Raw genomic sequence first — 19,224 nt, 5'->3', positions numbered from 1 at the left:
CGCTTTACGCGCAACTCGCCGGATGAGCCACGCGCAGATACTATTACACGTATTCCTCTAGCATCATCACAACTCCTGTGGAAACGCCCCCTTTCTCGCCATATCCCAGTCCTCAAGCCCTACAAGCCCAACGGAAAAAAGAGTCATGAACAGAGGCTCCCCTCCCAGCCCGAGGACCCGCAGAGCCGGGATCCGTGATGAATTCTCTTCTCTTCTTCAAAAAGCCCACTTTTCCGTCTCCGCCCGCGTGCTTCGAAAATAGTCACAAGCAACAAAACCGCTGCAACGTCCAAAACGGCCCAGTAACAAGCCGTAGCTGAGGCAGCCTCTCAATGCAACAGGCTACGAGTGCAGGCTGCTTGTCTTTTCCGCCTAGCGAAATCCACTTCGGCAGTGGAAAAGGGCTGAAGTGGCGTGTGGTCGTGGCGAGATGGAGCTGTGCGGCTGGTGGGTTCCCCTTTCGTAATAATAACCTGAACCGCTGGAAAAATATGGATCTCTGTGAAATTTTGCTGCCCTGGAATGGAAATTTCCCTGGTTTTCATTGCTGTTTTTTGTTGAAGAAAGCTGCGGTAAGCTTCGGTTTGCAGGGGGGTTTGGCACGTGGATTGGGCTGCTGCTGTGGTGGTCATCGTGATGATTTTTTTCTATTGCAGGTGGATACGATGCCATTTTTTTTTTTTTCTTACTACGGAGTACTACCTTGCCAAGTGGAAAAGAAAGGGGGCTCGTGTAGAGATCGGGTGATGAGACTGGTTTGAAACATATGATTAGATGCGATGCTGGCACAATCGACATTGGACGGAGTGCACCGAGAGTAGCCGACGGGTGTTGGTGATGCGGCGAGGAGGCATCTGGCCAGAGCATTGTGACCCTTTTGCATCGTGGCGATATTGTAGGCCGTTGTTGCATGAAGAGCAATATTGGCATTTTCTGGATGACCCCTTTTGCGGATTTCGTAGCTCGGCGTGTGCATTGCTGGCGGATGTGGATGTTGACCGTGTCTTGAAGCAATCCATCTATATGCTCAACTCATCCCTATGTTGGGATACCCGCTGGAATAAGACAAGCCAAACGGAGCTCAACAGCTATAGATCCATTGGCAATCCAATTGACTGCTCACGGCACACTGATCCAGTTGGATATAGCCAGAATTGGTGCTACTCTAGAAAAAAAATACTAATAGCCGTTCCTGAAGAAGCTCCTCCGCCCCCATTCGGCCGATATCCCTGAGACAGCTTCAACTCTTCTACACCGGCAGTTGCCCTCTCCTTAATGATTACAACCCAGCGGGTATCCAGCTTATCCACTCGATGCGTTTCCATCTATGCTCCACCAGTATCCTCCATTTCCAAACCATCAATGCGCAGGAGCCAATCCGTCTCCATCATCACAACCCACCTCCTCCAAACCAGCGTTCCCCTCCAGCCTCATAATCCTTCTGTACTTCTTCAGAGCTATCCCAGCCGTCCTCAAAACGTCGTCCATTGCCTCTACAATATTGTTCATGCACTCCAGCGGCGCGCCGTCTCCTCCCAACTCCTTGAACAAGGACCTCTTTGCCTCCACCACCACATACGAAAGGGGGTAGCAAGCAATCGTTGTTGGTCTGTACTGAGTGAGGATCTTTTCGTAATTTTCCTGACGAGCCTTGTCCCATTTGGCGTAGCAGCCCAGCCCCGTCTCGCGGATCAGTATGCTGCTCACCTTGGCTCGTGCCTTGTCCCTCAAGATTGTAAGCAGTTCTAGAGGCGTTGGCCGTTAGCATTCATGTAGATGTGGCAGCCAGCTTGGTAAAAAACCGGGGGGGGGGGGGGGACATACTGATTGCTTTAGGAGGCAATTCCTGCTTCAGAGGCGCCTATACCCATAGTTGCTTAAAGGGCGTCGAGCAAAAGCCAGCCAAGATCTGCGTGCATCTCTCAAACATGACGTCGTCGTCGAACGAGCAGGCCGCCGCCATGTAGCACCCAGATCCTAATGTGGGATCCCTCTTGAATGCCTCGCTGTCTCTGCCGCTTAGCAGCCACTGTCGTGACACGAATCGAAACGCGTTCTGGAGCTGATATCTCTCCACCACCACGGCCATATTAAGAAGAACGGCCGGTGAAAGCTCCAAGGGGACGTCCTGGTTGGAGTGGTGGATGACGAAGCAGATCTTGCGGAACAGTCCGACGTTCTCATTTTCGAGCCAGATTATCTTTTCGGAGTCGTCATTTTTCTTGAAGGCTTCTTCCACCATGTCTTCGAAGACGGGCGACGCGCAGATGAGGCTCTGGGAATAGACTTGGAACATGACGGGTGGACTTCCCACTGCCAAGAGGACATCGCCGCAGGGGCAAATGGCCTCCAAGTCTTTGCCTTTGCGCGCATCTATTCGCCTGCTCTCAGCCTCAACCTCGAGCAATTCATCCCTCTTTTCGCGGAACTTCATCTGGTTTGCAACGAGTTCGCTCAGGAGCGTTTGATTCGACTTTTTCTTTCTCATTTCACGTAGACGTGCTTGGCGTGAATTTGGCGGAGAAGGTGGCCGCTTCATATTTGAGACTCTCCTGGCCAGCAGAGTGAGTTTGCTCATGTTCCTCTCCATCTTTCGCTTTGCCGCCGCCATCCTTGCCTCTCTGGCGGCCTTTGCTTCTGCTGATGCCGCTGATTCCGCTGGCTCATCCAACTCTATCGGCTCTGCTGCGTCTAACGACTCTGATGGCTCTGACAACTCTGGAGGCTCTGGAGGCTCTGATAGTTCTGACAGCTCTGATAGCTCTAATGGCTCTGATGGCTCTGACGGCTCTGACTGCTCGGATGACTCTGATTGATCTGATAGCTCTGACAACTCTAGCAGATCTGATAATTCTGATAGTTCTGATAGCTCTGACGACTCTGATGAATCCGACGACTCACCAAACTCTACCAAATTCCTCAACGGCGATGGCCCTATCTTATTCTTCCTCAGCGGTGATGGTCCTACACCATAGTTCCTCAGAGCCATGTCAAGACGGTATGATAATCGTAAGAATGGATGTAGTCTTGAAAGCAAGAATGAAACTGGAAACCAAAAAAAATAAAAAAATAAAAAAAGTTGCGTGAAAGTCTTGTGTACATGTACAGGCGAAGATGGAAGAATGCGTTTTTGCAGTTTTGGCAGGATATATGCCTACCTGCCCAAGGGAGTAGCCACTGCCCTGGTACTTCTGAAGAAAGCATCTTGTATGGTAGATGAGCGTAGAAAGCACGAGGGAGCCTATCGTGTGTTGTAGTATATAAAAGTACTTCGCAGGTAAGGCTGATATGGCGCCAGCGAAAAGTAAGAGCACAGAGAGACGCTATTATGATATCTCGGCTTGCAACAAGCTGCTTACAAGTTGGCAATGATAGAATGTAATCTTGCATAAAGCTCTGTTATCAGCTCCATCACTCGATGCATAAACTCACTCTGAACCAAGAGCTGCCGCATTAGCCTGCTTTCAATCTCATCCGGGCCATCAAGAAACCATACCTGTGTCTACATGGCCATGAACCAAACCAAACCAAACCGAACCAAACCGAACCACGAAGAAATCAAATCACTGCACGCAAACACACACACACACACACACACACACACACACACACACTAGATGCATATCGTCATAAAAAACATAACCATGGCCCTTGACATGCATCTAGGCTCTTCAAATCATCACACCTTACACAGTAGCCGGCTTCCCAAGAAAAATGCCGCTCATGTAACGCCTCCCCTTCTTGATCCGTTTTATTTCGTTTTCCAATCCCAAATCCCGCTACCCCCCCACGCGGCTCTCGTTAAGCAAAATATATAATGTATATCAAATTGGTTTTTATGTCTTCTTTTTATTGTCTCTTCTTAGTTATCCTCGTCGACCTTCTCCAGTCGCAGGTCGTTGACCAGCATGTATCGGCTGAAGCCAAGCCACAGGTAGCGGAACCAGACCATCTGGCTCTTGTGGGCGGTGGTCATGGCAGACCAGGCGGTGCCCAGCGTGGGCTCGGGTCCAGCCAGGTTGTTGGTGTAGACGAGCCTCTCAGGGTGCTCGGGGTCCTTGTTGCGCGTGAAGAGCGATGAGGCAATGGTGGTGAAGAGGTCCAAGCCGCCCGAGTACTTGCGCAGCATATTGACCGTGTTTAGTGTGTAGACGTCGACCGGGCTCTTCCACTCGGGCTTGCCCTCTGTCAGAGCCTTGGCGAAACCCCGCGCGCCGTGGTAGAGGGAGATGTGGTTGGGGTGGGACGACACGCCGCGGCCGTCAAAGGTGATGAGGGCGTCGATGTTGGCCGTGGGCTCCGAGGCGTTTTCGGCTCGCTGGTGCGCAAGCTGCGGCGCAAAGGCCTTAGTGAGGAGGTTGGCAATCTTAGTCTCGTCCCAGTGCGTCGTCATGGAGTCGGGAAAGTCCTTGCTGGAGGCCAATCGTTGTTGGTCGTCTTGTCTTGCGATTTCAGGGAGAGGGATGCGATGGAAGCACTTACGGGTTGTCGACGACAAAGACGTCGGACTCGTCTCGCAGGCCCAGGGTCAGGCCGCTCTTGACGAGCTCCTTCTTTCTGACTTCGCCGAGGCCTTCGGCATTGCCTAGGATATCCAAGTCAGCCAGCATTCGCGCATAGAATCCATCCTCTTGTCCATCTTCATATTCAGGTCTGTGCTCCTCATCCGTCGGTTTGTCGTACCTGCGCTCAAACACAAAATCTTGACGTGGTTGCCCGTCTCCGGCCTCGCCAGCGCCAGCACCGTCGGGGCGAAAAACATGGCCTCGTCATCCGGGTGCGCAATCAGCAGACACACGCGCTTCTCCAGCAGCTCCGGGAAGCGGTTGCGCACGGCGCTGGCGGTGCAGATGTAGATGCAGGGCACGACGGCCACGACGGACGCCGCCAGCACGAAGAGGGTCTTGGAGCTGAGGTCCAGCTTGAAGGGGAGGCTGAAGGGGAGGCTGAGAGAGTTTGGCATGGTTGCGGGTTGGAGATGCGACGGGATGCGACGAGACGAGACGAGGCTGGCGGGGTGCGGAGCGTGGCCGGGGCTGCCTCGGTAGGATCTGGAGGAGCTGTGTGTTGTTTCTAGTCTGTTGCTTGTTGGTTTCTTGATCGCTGGTTTTCTGTTTGTCGGTGTGATGCCTGTTTTGCTCGCTGTTTGTGCGGTGGTGATGCGTCTCAGTGGTGTTTTTGTTGGGGACGAAGGTGGGTTCTCAAGTCCAAAGAGCGCGAAGGCCGGGCCTTTTTGCGAAGGTCGGCGGGAAAAATAAGGCGGGATGGAGTGGGGGAGAGCAGCATCAGCGGGCCGCAGCGAGGTGCCGAACAGCTGATTTGGCGGGCATCGGATACTGTAGAGCAGAGCAGAGCGTGCAAGCTGGAAGGGTTGTTTAGCGGCAATTGGGCCGAGGGTGAAACGCGCCAGAGGGATCGAGAGCTGCAAGGGATCGTGGAGAGGGCATCACGGGGGCAACGATGCGGTGAGGGGGCGAGTTTGGTTGGTTGGAGGGAGGGAGCTGTTGGTGGTTTGAAGATGCCGAGGGATAGACAGATGGGATGCGCTTGATTCCAATTCATTAATCATGTGGGTTTTGCGCGGCAGCTAGGATGTGCTTGATGAGTATTGTTGGTTCATATCTGCATCTTTATTTTCTATGAATTTCATTTACTATATTACATCTTTTATTTCTTTTATTTCTTACGGCTACAGATGAAGCACCAATGTCTTAACAACCTCATCCAACTGCCATCAAATCTCATCTGAACACCAATAGCGCCACCCTTCAGGGGCATCCAGGCCGCTGCAGCATTATCGATAAGCACCTGACAGCTCCCCATTCCACCTGCTGCGGAGTCTCATCGCCGCCGCTCATTGGCCCGCTGCACCGCCTCGGCTGATCTGGACTGATGTCATTTGTCAATTCTCACGAGACACGTAGACTCAATATTTTCCCCAAGCGCAACACGTCCACCCGTTTTGACTTGTTTATTTGTTTTTCTTTTTTATCTACATCGTCAACATTCACAACCGCCCAAATAAAATAAAACATAGAATAGATACACATATCTCGCAGTTTACACACCATGGCCAAGAATCGAAAGGACCCGAAATCCATCAAGCTTCGCCAGCCAGACCGCTCCGCGCCCACCGAAAAGACGCTGCTGCAGATCGCATCCGAAAGATCGCTCTTCGAACAGGCCGCACGGCGCGAGAAGCAGCTTGCGGGGAAAGACGAGGACGAGGACGACAAGGACGAGAGCGCAAAGCTGTCGCCTGGGGCGGAGCGGTTTCTCGAGGCGATGCTGTACACGACGACGCTGGCGATGCTGCACTTGACGTTTGACGTCTTGGTGATGAAGCAGTATGCCGCTGAGATTAAATGGAAACGAATCATTACCAATGCGGGCCGGATGTGGATGGGTAAGCTCTCTCTCTTTCCCTTTCTATTTACTAACCACGACGAGGAGCAAGTATCATTAACTCATTATTAAACAAACAATAGTCTTCTTCTTCCTCTTCTACTCGCTGCATCCCGCCCAGCCAAACCAGGTCCTCATCCCTGGCCTGCCGCGCCGCTTCCAAAGGACCCTCCGCCAGATGCTCTTCTTCGCCATGAGCTGCGTCTCCGGGTGCGCCCTCGTCTACATCACAAACTCAAAGGGTTACCTGTATAACATGAAGCGCGCGCCGCCGCTGGGATGTCTGTGGCTGTGGGCCGTCGTCGAGCTGGACCTGCTGTGGGCGGTGCCGAGTCTTTTGGTGACGGCGGCGTATGTCTGGGTGAACGGATACTCGATCAAATAAGGGGCTGGAGATAGGGAGCAATGCTTTTTTTTTTTTTCTTTCATCAGTCTTGTTACTCTCCGTACTCCGAGTCCCACGAATCTTCCCTCCTTGGCTTCTCCCCCTCATGCCGCCTCAGTCGCCCCTCCAGGTCGTCGATCCGCGCCGAAATCATGCTCATCTGGAGAAACTGCACTCGCGCTGTCAATGCCTCCCGCTGCCTCACCAGCTCCAGCGCCTTTGTCCGCACCGCCAGCCACGACACCGCCACCGAAGGCCGCCCGCCCGACCACCCCCGCGGCAAAAGCGTCCATTCCGAGGTGCCCCTCAGCGCCGACTTGACCTCGATGTCGGTGATGAGCTCCAGCAGGCGCTGCTCCAGGTTGAGCAGGTCGTCCATGACAAAGGTGTACATTTGGTGCTGCCGCTTCTTCTCGTGGTGGTGCTGCGTGTCCTGGAGTGTGCGCAGGAGGTCGGCGAGCCATGTGGACTCAGTTTTGTACCATGACAGAGACGTCTTGACGCGAAAGTACTCGTCGGAGCTGTTGCGGAGGAAGGCGATGCGGGCGTATGCCGCGGCGGCGATGGCGACGACAAAGGTGAGGATGCCGATGACGTTGGCCGAAGTGGACAGGGGGGAGTCTTGGTTGTTGATGGAGTCCATTCCATTGGATGGTGTGTGTATTATGTACTATGTACTCCGTATGTATGTTTATATTGAGAGAGTGGGATTTGGGGGTTTGTATTACATAGTTTTGTGGTAGGGCGATTCCATTGGAGACTGGAGACTGCACTAGTCAGGGGTAGAACCACTTTTGCCCGGTATGACAATGCCGATATGGTGGAACTAAATAGCTTCATTCTTATTAGATGGACGGGAAAGTATGATGAAAGTAAATAGATATCCTAAAATTCATGGCCCGATATATCCATATCATACATCCCATCCTATACTACTCAATCCACTACCATCTCATCATACCCAAGCAACGAAATCAAAGCAAAATGAGAAAAAAGGAAAATAGCAGAAATATAACAAAAACAAACCCCATTTTTGGTTCGTCATACATCTTCATGCAGATTACGCTATGCAACCGTGGTAAAGAAAAAGAGACCAAAAAAAACCAAAAATAAAATCGCGCTGCCTGTATTCCGCTGCCCCCTTTTTTTTCTTCTCATCGGTTCTCCTCCTCTTCTTCGTGAAAGCCCCTGTCTTATGCAGATGATTCCTCAAGTCTTGATATAACACATGATTAAAAGATAAGGAAAAAAAAGAAAAAAGTAATGAAAAGGGGCAATATATAGCCCAGACAACCTCTTAGTCATCCTAAACCACACGCAAAGCGATAAGGGAAAAGGAAAAGAGAAGAAAATGATCATCACATTTGTCTGTTGGGCTGCTCTGCGAACCGGATTCCTCTCCGTGCAGGCGGTACTCGTGGCGTGCCCTCGTCATCCGAGTCACTATCTTCAGCTGCAGCTGTGCCGCCTACTCCCAGAGCCGCTTCTCGCCGCCTTCGCTCGGCTGGTGTCTCGCCCGTCGTGGTGTTGTTGCTGTTATTGTTGCCGTTGTCTGGCCGGCGTCGCCTGGCCGGTGCACTTCCGCTCCCTTCCGTCTCGCTCTGTTGGCCTCCCAAGGCGGCGAGGCGACGCTTGCGCTCCACGGCAGTTTCGCCCTCCAGCTCCGAAGGCTGAAGAGGGGCGTCAACCGTGCCGCTGCGGCCTCGGCCTCGGGGAGCGTCAGGTTGCCGTCTCGGAGACACGGACTCGGAATTTCGGTAGCTGCCCCGGGGAGCGGGTGAGACGGATGTAGAGGCCGATGTGGAGCTGGGGGCTGAGCTGGATTCTGGCTCGACAATTTCGGGAATGTTCATCGGGCGTCTCGATGGCGGATCTTGTCTGGCCAGGTCCTTGAGCGCCGTGGAGGCGGACGACTGGTCTACGACCTCCTTACGTGTGCCCACGTCGAGCTTCTGAACTTCGCGAATAAAGTCTTCCTTGGTCATGCGTCGTCCCACGCCTCCAATCGTGAAGCGAATCTGCTTATCATCGTCCGACTCCTCCTGGTGCACCACGCTCTTCCTGCGGCCTTCGCCGCTGCCGAGGACGCCAAAGCCGGTGGTCCAGCCGGGCTTGAACACGGGCTTGGCCGACGATGAAGCAGCCGCGCCGGCGGCCGAGGATTCGCCTGCTTTGCCTTCTTCAGCAGCAGATGCGGCCGATTTCTCGGGCTGGCGAGCAAGAGCGCCAAGGCCGAGGTACTTGAGACTGTTGTTGATCAGGGTGCTCTCCTGGCCGGTCGGCTTCTGTGGGGGGAGTTCATATGTCTTGACGACTTCTCCGTCCTCGTCTTCGACGATAATCTATAGGCAAATCAAGTTAGTGGGTAATTCAACACTACAATGGGAAACAATGAGATATGTACCGTGTTGCCGAACTGATAGGCTCGGGCAGGTTCATGTCGTCGCTTTGATTTGTCTTTTTCCTTTCGCTTCTCCACTTCGGAGCTGTACACGTCTGTCATTTTACGTTTGATGTTGTCCATGGTCCAATGGAAGCGTTCCACCTCGGACTTGGATCTCTGCCGAGTGGCTGCGGGTGCTGGCCGTTTCCCGCCCTCTTCTCCTTCGGCATCGTGCGGGGTCGGTTGAACGTCGACAACCTCGCCATCGTCGTTTTCAAAAACTAACTGGTCGCCTTCCTCGTAGACATTGACGTGCGGTGCCCGAGGGCTCTGGCTCTCGTCAGCTCGGCGGCGGCGGCCACGAATCTCGTCTACGTCGTCCAGCTTCTCCAGCTCAACATCTGTAGGGCTGTCGCCGGACAGAGTGGAGTCTCTGACCTCAGGCTCTGGCGGTGTCTCCTTTTCGGGTGGGGGCGAAGCCGGCGCTGAGCGGCTAGGGAAGATGGCCGATTGACTGATGGGGCCTCCAGGCCCAATGCCGTCGTCCCACTTTCTGTGCTTTCTCTTCTTGGCCACCAATGACGACGGACGGCTGCCCGAGCGGCCATTGTCCTCTTCTCTCTGGCGACGGAGAAATTGTGCAGGTGGGGGCAGCGTGCCGGGGGGGAACTCGGGCGTCTTGTAGTCGTCAAAGGATGTCTCCGACATGGTCCGGGCCTGGGATCTAGACTGGGACGAAATCCTGGGCAACCTGTTCATCCATGATGGTCCATCCTCTGGCGCGGCGGTGTAGGACATGGTCAGCGTCAGCGTATTGATGCGCTTGCCGAGCGTAAAGACGGCAACCGAGGATCCATGGACGAGAATGGATGAGATGACAAGGAACGTGACTATGGGCCACACGAGGTAAATCAGGTTGAAGTGAGGCGAGTCCTGAGGCGGCAAGTCCGATAGCGGCACGGGCTCGTCGTGCTCCAGCTCAGCCCGCGCAAGAATGGCGACGAAGATGGCGCCGACACCAATTGGGCCGAAATGGCCTGCAAACAGGGCTTCGCGCCAGTTTTTTATGTCTGGTATGAACGGCTTGAGCATCATCATAATGGGAATGCGGCGGAACAGGATGACGAAGATGGCGATGACAACGAGGCGCCAGACCTCCATGCCCAAGAAGCCATTGTTGTACTGCTCCCACGGGATGATGGTTCCAAAGTAGACAAAGTACGCCAAGTTGAGAAGCAAGTCAATGACGTTGGAAACGTGCGACTCCTCCGTCTTTTCGCCGAACCAGCCGTCGTTAGAAAAGCCGACACCGGCAGCAAAGCCCACGAGGAGGTCGTCAACGCCGAGGATACTACCCGAACCGGCGCAAAACAGCGAGAGGGCAAAGTAGAAGACGAGGAAACTCTCGCGATCAATCATATCGTGTTCCTCGGCGTAGCGGATGCCGCGGCGCGCAATGTAGCCGATCATGAAGCCGTAGAAGGCGCCAAAGATGCACTCGTAGAGGATGACGTAGACGATAAAGTGGAAGCTGACCTCGCCAGCGTTGCGGTTGTACTGGATCAGGTAGAGCGAGAGGTAGATGAAGGGGAAGGCCATGCCGTCGTTGCAGCCAGACTCGGCCGACAGCAAGTCTCGCAGATGCTTGGGCACGCGCTTGGCGAACTTGCCCTTACCAACGACGGACGAGGCCAGGACGGGATCGGTAGCGGTGACACAGGCGGCGACGACGAGCGAGTCGAGCCAGTTAAGCGCGGGAATCATCCACCAGACGAAGAGGCTGACGAGCAGCCAGCCAACGGCCATGACGGGCACCAGCAGGAAGACGACGGAGCGCCAGTGCTTCTCCATGTAAAACTTGGGCAATTCGACGCCGACGGCGAAGCACTGGACGACGAGGACAATGCGCGAGAACTCGACGGTGACGACGTCGACGCTGCCCCAGGATCGCGGATCAATCAGGTTGGCGGCATGGGGTCCGAAGATGACGCCGCAGAGGGTGGCGACGGTGGCCTCGCCAATGTACATGCGCTCCTTGATGATGGACGAGCACAGCATGAAGAGCGAGGTGAAGCCGCCGAGGATGATGTAGACCAAGTGCGGCTTGGTGATGTCGAGGTTGTCCCACGCCATGGCGGGCGGTTGGTTGAGGGTATCGCGACGGGGTGGGCGGAGCAGCAGCAGCAGCAGCAGCAGCAGCTGTTTTCGAGAATGTCTTATTCGTCTCCCAATCTACTGGGCTTCGCCTGTCGTTGTTTTCGCAACCTCCTCTTATTGTTGATGAGTCCTTCTTTCTTTCCTTCCTCCTTCTTCCAGCTCCTTCTTGCCAACCCTCACGTCGGGGTTTGCCGACAAAATATTTTTTCAAGTTGCAATCGCTCGTTTCCTTTCGGCCTTTGCTTATTGCTTAGCTCCGTTTCAAGGCCCGACCTCGCGTGCCCAAACTAAAACAATGGCAGCCCAGGGTCTTGCTGGCACAAGGCGCCGGTCGAGGTTCTGACGGAAGCTGGTGCCGGGAGAAGCAGCGGCCTACGGGCTGGCACTGCAATCTTGGAGTTACTCCCCAGTCAATGGTAGCCGAGCCAGGAGTGTCGCGATGGCGAGACATGCAGGAGAAGAGAAAAGAAGCTCGGGATTGAATGGAAAGAGGATAAGGAACGAGAGAAGAAGTGGGCTCGCACGTGGATACGAGTATAGGCAGGACGAGGATGATAAGGATTGGATTGGATTGGACTGAGCAGATTGGATTTCTTTTGCCACGCTAGCCCCGAAACCCGAGCCAAGGGCTTGGAAGCAGCAAGAGAAGCAACAAGATGGCCTGCGGTGGAGAAGCCAATTGCTGGGCGCGAGGCTGTGTCGTCACTCGATCGGAGGCGTCGGTTCCGTTGCAACTGGCCGATGGGCCCGGAAGAAGCTCGTGGGCCGGGAGACGAAGATGGGGGGAGGGCCGAGAAGAGTTTGACGCTATTGCGGTGGGTGGATTGTATGGGGTTGAAGCTGTCCAAGTTGGTGCTCGTACAGCTTGTTGGAGTCTGTCTTGGAGCCGTACAAGTATAGCGCTGTTAGTACAAGTACAATGTTGCTGATGTTGTTGTGTACTCGTATAGCGGTAGGGATTGCTGGGCTCGGATGGGATTCATGGCCTTCACTTCCAGCTGCCGCAAAAGAAGAAAAGTCTTGATCCAGTCACCGAAGCACGCAAACCCTCGTCAAGGCATAAAAGACGGCCGGCCAACGCGTCGCCAAGGAGCTACCGCTGCAAGTCCCCAGGCCAGCGCTGATGCGCAGCGCCAGTGGGGTGGCCACAGGGCGTTTGGCCGTGGGGATTGCGGGCTGCCACAGCGCTCGCGGCCACTAACAGCGCTGAGGCCAGCACCGTATGCCTGTTTGGGGCCGCTAGGGGGGTCTTTGGGCGGCGTCGGGCGGGATCCACCGCCTGCCAATGCCGGCGTTTCGCAGCTCGTACGAGTAGGGAACTCTCTTCTGAGTTGCGGTTGGGCTCAGGCGGTTTTAGCAGCGTCTTGGCTGGACTCGACGAGTCGGACCAACTGATGCTCCCATGGATTTTATTCCTCGCCGTCTCGTCTGGCCGATTTGTTTTTGTTTACGGAAAAGCTGGAATGGAATCGACGTCTGAGACAGTCCGGCTCCGATTTGCCGGAACCGTGCGGCTTCCTCTCCTTTTCCGTGCTACTGTATCAATGTCTCACCCGCCTCGTGACGACTCAGATCCGCAACCTGCGAGTGCTCAACTCCAACAAGTCTCGGCACGGCTCATCCTTGGCCTTGGCAGCGCAGCGAGTTTCAAGCCGCGCCCCGTTTCTTTTCTTCCTTTTTGCTATTTTTAATTGCAGCCTCCCCTTTTCAGCCCAACGTTTCTGGTGTTTCTCGTCCAATCTTCTGCTTTTGTTGGGGGCTAAACTCCCAATATTTATGCGTGTTACTCGCGGAAGACTATCTTGCAACATGGGCTTGTCATCTCCCGCCAGCCATTCGCTGTGATTCGTTCCGGGATGCTCCGCGGACATGACTTCCTGGCGCTTTGCAGGATCCGGCATTGGTGAAATTTGCACTACGGAGACAGAGCCAAGCACTTTGCCCCCGCCCCTTTTTTTTCTTCCATTCTTCTTTATGCTTATCTATCAAGCCCCAGCAAACGGCTGACGGAAGTCCTCATCTAGATTGCTGACAACTTACATATACCTTGGCCCCCACGAAAACCCGCCCTTACCCGGGATCCCAAACAGCCACCCGGTGGACTTCAGCTCGTCTCTTCACCCGTATACTCATACTTGTAGTTTCTAACTTGCCGGAATATTTTGTAGAAGCCAACGAGGCCGAATATTTGCCACCTGGGAATCTCCTCTCGACTCAGACATGGTAGGTATGTAGCTTGAAAGGCTGATCTGTCTTGGCCTTGCTCGTTTCCCCGCGCTGTGATACATCATGTGAGAAGCAATGAATGGAGCCGAGCCATGCATCAAGTCTCCTATCTGGAGATCTCCTGTGTAGATCACGGATTATCATCTGGCCATCTTGAAGACAGTTTATCAGCCGGGGGCCTTAAACCATGAATTGGTGGGCTCCGTATTCGCTTATATTACAGGTCATTTTGATGGCATATTCGCGATTTGCCGCTCCCCGCAATCGAGTGTATTTGGAAGAAACATTTGCAAAACATAAATAAGGCCAAGGGATATAGGTATGGCAACATCAAACTCGGCGAGATCTGCAATTGGTTGTCACATGCATACGGCACTGGTGGTGTTGCTCGTATGCAGAGGGGCTCTACTAATCATGCAAGCACGCGCTTTGCCCCAATGGGCAGACAAAGTCAATGGAATGGACGTTTGCCATCTATATTTTCAATTATCCTGTTTTCTTGTTTGAGCGGCTATGTGTCTCTGAATGGTGAGTACACGCATGCGACCACCGCCGCATTCATAGTCCAACCATTGGCTGTCAAACAACATCGAACACACGTGTAGGCAAGATGTGTGAAACATTTCGGAATACGTCCATGTGATTCTGGGAGTCGGTTACACACGATTCCTCTTGTTCAGTGGGCGGGCTTATGTACAAGTGCATGCAGTATGCAGTTTGTATAGTACCCACGCCTTTGCAGCCAGGCCAAACAAAACTGTTTCACCAGCCGCAATCTTGGTGTAGGCGAGATCTTCCGGAGCCGCACACATGTAACCAGCATATTTTAAAGGCATGAGCACTATTTGTAAGCTAGTGGGTGGCACGGCTTCTGAACGACGCATGTACGCTTCTTATTCTTATTCAGATGCAACGTCACACTTTTTATGCTTATTCCGCATGTAATGTTTGAGTTATACTGAGACTTATACAGCGTGCACTCGATGCATTATGGTCTCCCATATTTAGATGCCAACAACTAGAATTCTTTCCACCAAAGATAACTTACAGGCTTCGTGTCTGCATTTTGGCGCTTGTTCGCCAGAGGCCAGTAGAACACCTGCTTCATCAACGAGTATATGAGTGATGGCTATCCCCGATGAATACGTTCTTCGTCCGACCATGGCCATGAAAATGAATATCCGGTGAGGAGTTGCAGTTTATAATTGTCTAGCGTTTACCTGTTGTGATGTGTGATTTTCTTAGGAAGTTCATCTAAGATCCCTTGTGCACGTACATAGACGTCTCCCAAAGGAAACATTTTCATTCCCATCACAATTGTTAACAGAAGGCAGCAATGCTATTATAATGGCTGTCCTGTATATGTCGCAGAGTCTTCTAAGAACTCAGCTGGTGAAGAGAAGAAGTATTTGAAGATATCATGAAAAGAAAACTATCTTTTTGAATAACTCTATTAATAGGAGAGGAAAACCTTACTGAGTATCTTGACATTGAGCCAAAAGAGGGACTAAATTTGGGCGTACGATCAATAAACAACGACTATCTGATAGGGACTACCTTCTGTCGAAACTTTCGTCACGGAGTCTTATTATTTCGTCTCTCTACCAGAAGCTTGCAAAATGGATGTGATATATCCTGGATTACGGCCGCCTCGTATAATGGAGGCATTGATCCATCAGGTACACTGGTTGACATAGTCACACTAACGAGGCGGTATGCTATGTCTCTCGGAACAGAAACCAGCATTTAAGAACATCGGTCGGTGGAATGTTACCCTGTTGACAGACAGCGGTACTTTTATGTTAACAAGAGAAAACGATTCTAGGCAACGTGAGGCGACATCCCCTTGTCGCAATAGCTTGAAGGAAAACTGGAGTTCCAAATGAGCAAGTAAGCACCTTATAGCTTCACAACTACGTAATATTTACTGGATTCCCCCTCGTTTTGATTTATAGTTTGTTTTATGTTCTACAGCTCCTGCAGCTATATCCCCTTGAGTGCACTGTTTGTAACGTGGCGGTTTCATGGCAGTGTCGAGGTATCTAGCATCAAGCATCAATAGGCTTCTATAGAACAGAGATAGCAATCTTTTCATCTTCATTGAAAAAATCCTACTATGAGGTATCTATGGGGATATAGTATAGACATTTTCACTGCTATTCATCGCACATTCTTGCTTTGTCATAATCAATCGTGTATTGTTGCTTTACCATAAGTCATTCCGTCCTAGCTATGTACATGTACTTCGTGTATTAATTCGTAAGGCATTTCTGACGCGCCAATCTGACACAGGCCTCCGCGCATGTGGTACCAGTACCCCGCCACCTGGACTCGCATACATGTACATGTACATGAACACGCAAACCCATGACCTGGACCCGGACCCGCTGGGTATCTTGTACTCCTCGACTTCATCTCACCTCAGCTTCCCTTAACCTCCGTCCTCTATTACCGTGGGTATCATCAACCTTTCAATCCTGACTCTCCTCCTGTCTGTCGAGCTTGCCAGCCAATTTCCCTCCATCCAGAATGCTGCCAAACATGGCGGCCTCGAACAAATAGTTGACCTGCCACGCGTGAAAGTTGGCATGGGCAATGAGCCAAACCATCTCCAGCACCTGGCCGCGTGAAAAGAGATCGGCCATGGTCAGTCGCGAGCCCTCGACGAAGTCATACTCGCGCTCCTCATCGACCTGGCCGCCCCGGACATACTCGAGCGGGCCGGTGACGAGCTGCCACCAGAGTTCCTTGAGCAGCGGCTTGTCTTGGTGGCGATGGAGGAAGTGGTTGACGTGATCACAAGTGTCTTCACCGTTGCACGCGTGCTTGGCATCAAGGGGTCTGCTGAAGCCCGTTGTACGGTACTCCTTGTCAAACGCTTCGTCAAAGTCCGCCTCGAACTGAGGCTGGGCGGGTGTCTTGCGGGCCTTGGGCCAGCCCATAAGTGCGCGGCGGAAGAACAGATGGCGGTCGTTTTGGATATGCCATGTGTACAGAGCAGCGCACATCCTGGCGACAGGCTCATGCCATCGCTGGGTCAGCATCCTGGCGCCGGTCGCGGAGTAGGCGTCGTACACCTTGCGCAGCACCTCTTCGCTCACGACGCCGGTCTCCGTAATGTCCGTCACATTGAGGAACGAGTTCATGACCTCAGAGTTCACCAGATCGCACCCCACGTCGACAACGTCAGTGCCCGGGGAGCTGAAGACCAAGTCAGCCATGACGGCAGCAGGGTCAAAGCCACGTGCGATCGCCTCAGCTGCCATGCCCAGTAGGCTGCTTTCTGACAGGGAGACGATCTGTGCTGTGCGTCGGTTCAATCGTGCTGACCGATACGACAAGTTCTTCTTGTGCTGGTTCTCTAGCGCGATCTTACCCTGGATATACTGCTTACCAAGGGAGACGGCGTCTCGTCGCTCCCGTCCCCCCGGGGTGCGTAAGGCGTGCGGATCTGTCAGACCTTTCTGCAGCAGCGGTTCAAGCGTCGGGAAGACGTAATTGTACCCGTGCTCATAATAGAAGGCCATGTCAGTCACATAGTTGGAGAACATGGTTGGCGCATCGGCTGCGCCCATGAGCAAGCTGGCGATGCCACAGCCGAAGAGTGCGTTGTTCGTCTTCAAAGCCTCGGGCCAGTTAGTTGCTCCGATTTTGCTGAGTGCCTCGGCTGAAGCCTGGCTCAGTCCGGTGCCTTTGGGTGGCAGGATGTTGCCGGCTGCGTGCTGGGTGTCTTTCCAGCTCTGCAGATCGGTGGATAACTTAAGCTGGACTACTCTAGGCCCTGATTCCAGAGAAGACAAAGACTGGTTCTCGCTCACAGACGAGGTGTCTGCCACATCGCCAACGTCTCCAAACACTTCGGTGACAAAGTCCCGGGCTTGGTTCGACAACATTCCCAACTCCGCCACAGTTCCATGGCCGACCAGGCTTCTTGCTTCTGAATAGCCTGGATGGGTAGGGAAAGAATGTTTCCTGAGCTTCCGGCCTAAGAGCCTCCTAACCCGGTTTCGGAAACCCTTGACCCAGAAATATGGGGGAATCTGATCCGAGGCGGCCCGGAAAGCCTCACTTTTGGGAGTTTTGACCTTGATCTTGACCCCTTTGAGGTCAAACTCTCTCCAGTAGCTCTGGTGAGACAAGGATTGGTACCAAGGGAAAGCCATTGTGACCGACGCAGGGAGAAAACAACTTGTTTAGATTGATGGTACAACAGCGGCTCGAGCATAGGATCCTTCCCTCCATTTATACAGCCATCCAGCGGGCGTCTTTTCAGCGGTATGAACGGCTGCAGCCCTAGAAAAGGCCGCAGCTGCAGTTCGATGGAGCCTCTTAAAAGTTTGGGGTGAACCAACAGCATAACAGGTCACATTCTATCAGGTCTGCTGGGATGAATACGGATGAAGAGGGGGATGAGGAGGGGGATGAGGAGGGGAAGAGAGTCAATATTAACCTGGGCAGCTGAAAATCGCGGGCAACGGTAAGCTGATGTTTACAAACTTGTACTACTCTTTTGGGAAGATGTTAATTGCAACAGATCTGGTTGTCACTCGAACGACGAGCAAGCCCAGGTTGGCAACCGAGCATAGGGTGAGTTGACCGGGCACCTTGGTCCCTACCGCGGTCGACTGGAGCACAGGGAACCACCGAGGAGTTGCGCTGAGAATTCTTCACCTTGGTGTATCGTGCATCAGGTATTCCTCTTCGCGAGAAAACGATGGGCCCCCTGTAGGCCGATTGATGGTTCTTTCTCCACAATGATATCAGGTTCGTTGGTATATCCATGTTTTCTTCAACGGACACTTGCTGACTTTGGAATAGTGGCATGTATGTGCTGTCTACAATCCTTGAAGCGGTGAGAAAGCAGCGTGGTAGCATGGTTTTTTGGAGTTGTCGATGTTACGCCTGACCTTGAAAAGCCGCCTTGGCTGGCCATGGCGTTACGAATATAGGATCTCGAGGCCTGTCCATGCATAGTGGTTCGTTATTGGTAGGACGATGAATCACGAATGTAACGTCGATGATGGAGCATCAGCTGCGTGACAGGCTTTCCATGCTGGAGGATCTCGCCTGCACGATTCCGCTCTGCATTTTCTTTATGGAGTAATCAACGCTTGCGAATCGCAGGATCACGCGGCAGGCGATCTACACCACCAGTTGGGCAAGCCCTGCGAACATATCGGTATCCACAGGCTTGCGCAAATATGGTTACGATCGGCAGGGAAACGTATGACGAGCAAGCTTGATAACACTTAGGTAATGGATGCAAACGATACCCTGTCCAAGGGCCCTGTGCGGTATGGTTGGCTAGTACCACTTGGCCCTTACAACGATACGGTATCAGGTTAGCAAAATAGGTTGCTTCCCTGCCATGTGAAGGGTATTTGAGTCTGTGCGAAGACTCACCCGTGCCAGTTATTTAGTATGGCTGGTTGGGGAGTCAATTTGCATATCTAATTGGATGTGAAGAATAATACTACCTGATGTTGGCAGTCTGCCCCGACGCGAGCCAGATCCGGATATGCCGAAAACCAGCTGCCAGGCCGCGACTGCAGCTTGACCAATTGGTGTTGACAAGGGCATCTTAGCATTGCCGCATTCTGTCGCGCCTCGCGGCAATTGGTTAATCTGTTGGCAGGGGACAGGATGCTCAAAGCGGATTGGCGTACTG

At 53.0% G+C, this 19,224-nt stretch overlaps 6 protein-coding genes across 6 annotated transcripts; 1 reads left to right on the top strand and 5 right to left on the bottom strand.

Annotated features, from left to right (window-relative positions):
* Positions 1-688: 688 nt before the first annotated feature.
* Positions 689-2,989, bottom strand: TRIVIDRAFT_203368 (uncharacterized protein; the record flags this gene model as incomplete). Its single annotated transcript, XM_014098507.1, has 5 exons — positions 689-1,004; positions 1,131-1,165; positions 1,402-1,719; positions 1,868-2,844; positions 2,902-2,989. The coding sequence occupies 5 exons, from the start codon at positions 2,987-2,989 to the stop codon at positions 689-691; spliced, it is 1,734 nt and encodes a 577-aa protein (XP_013953982.1).
* Positions 2,990-3,862: 873 nt separating this feature from the next.
* On the bottom strand, positions 3,863-4,963 carry TRIVIDRAFT_193226 (uncharacterized protein; the record flags this gene model as incomplete). The annotated part of the gene is made up of 3 exons (XM_014098506.1): positions 3,863-4,412; positions 4,483-4,585; positions 4,684-4,963. 3 exons carry the CDS (start codon positions 4,961-4,963, stop codon positions 3,863-3,865), a joined length of 933 nt encoding a protein of 310 aa, XP_013953981.1.
* A 1,106-nt stretch (positions 4,964-6,069) lies between these two features.
* TRIVIDRAFT_47013 (uncharacterized protein) lies at positions 6,070-6,790 on the top strand (the record flags this gene model as incomplete). Its single annotated transcript, XM_014098505.1, has 2 exons — positions 6,070-6,406; positions 6,489-6,790. The coding sequence occupies 2 exons, from the start codon at positions 6,070-6,072 to the stop codon at positions 6,788-6,790; spliced, it is 639 nt and encodes a 212-aa protein (XP_013953980.1).
* A 52-nt stretch (positions 6,791-6,842) lies between these two features.
* TRIVIDRAFT_68221 (uncharacterized protein) lies at positions 6,843-7,433 on the bottom strand (the record flags this gene model as incomplete). Its single annotated transcript, XM_014098504.1, has 1 exon — positions 6,843-7,433. One exon carries the CDS (start codon positions 7,431-7,433, stop codon positions 6,843-6,845), a length of 591 nt encoding a protein of 196 aa, XP_013953979.1.
* Positions 7,434-8,148: 715 nt separating this feature from the next.
* On the bottom strand, positions 8,149-11,306 carry TRIVIDRAFT_209815 (uncharacterized protein; the record flags this gene model as incomplete). Its single annotated transcript, XM_014098503.1, has 2 exons — positions 8,149-9,132; positions 9,195-11,306. The coding sequence occupies 2 exons, from the start codon at positions 11,304-11,306 to the stop codon at positions 8,149-8,151; spliced, it is 3,096 nt and encodes a 1,031-aa protein (XP_013953978.1).
* Positions 11,307-16,027: 4,721 nt separating this feature from the next.
* TRIVIDRAFT_46883 (uncharacterized protein) lies at positions 16,028-17,719 on the bottom strand (the record flags this gene model as incomplete). The annotated part of the gene is made up of 1 exon (XM_014098502.1): positions 16,028-17,719. The coding sequence occupies one exon, from the start codon at positions 17,717-17,719 to the stop codon at positions 16,028-16,030; it is 1,692 nt and encodes a 563-aa protein (XP_013953977.1).
* Positions 17,720-19,224: the final 1,505 nt, after the last annotated feature.

Source organism: Trichoderma virens, assembly GCF_000170995.1.
Source record: "Trichoderma virens Gv29-8 chromosome Unknown TRIVIscaffold_82, whole genome shotgun sequence".
Taxonomy (NCBI): Eukaryota; Fungi; Ascomycota; class Sordariomycetes; order Hypocreales; family Hypocreaceae; genus Trichoderma; species Trichoderma virens.
This window is presented reverse-complemented; position numbering and strand designations above follow the sequence as displayed.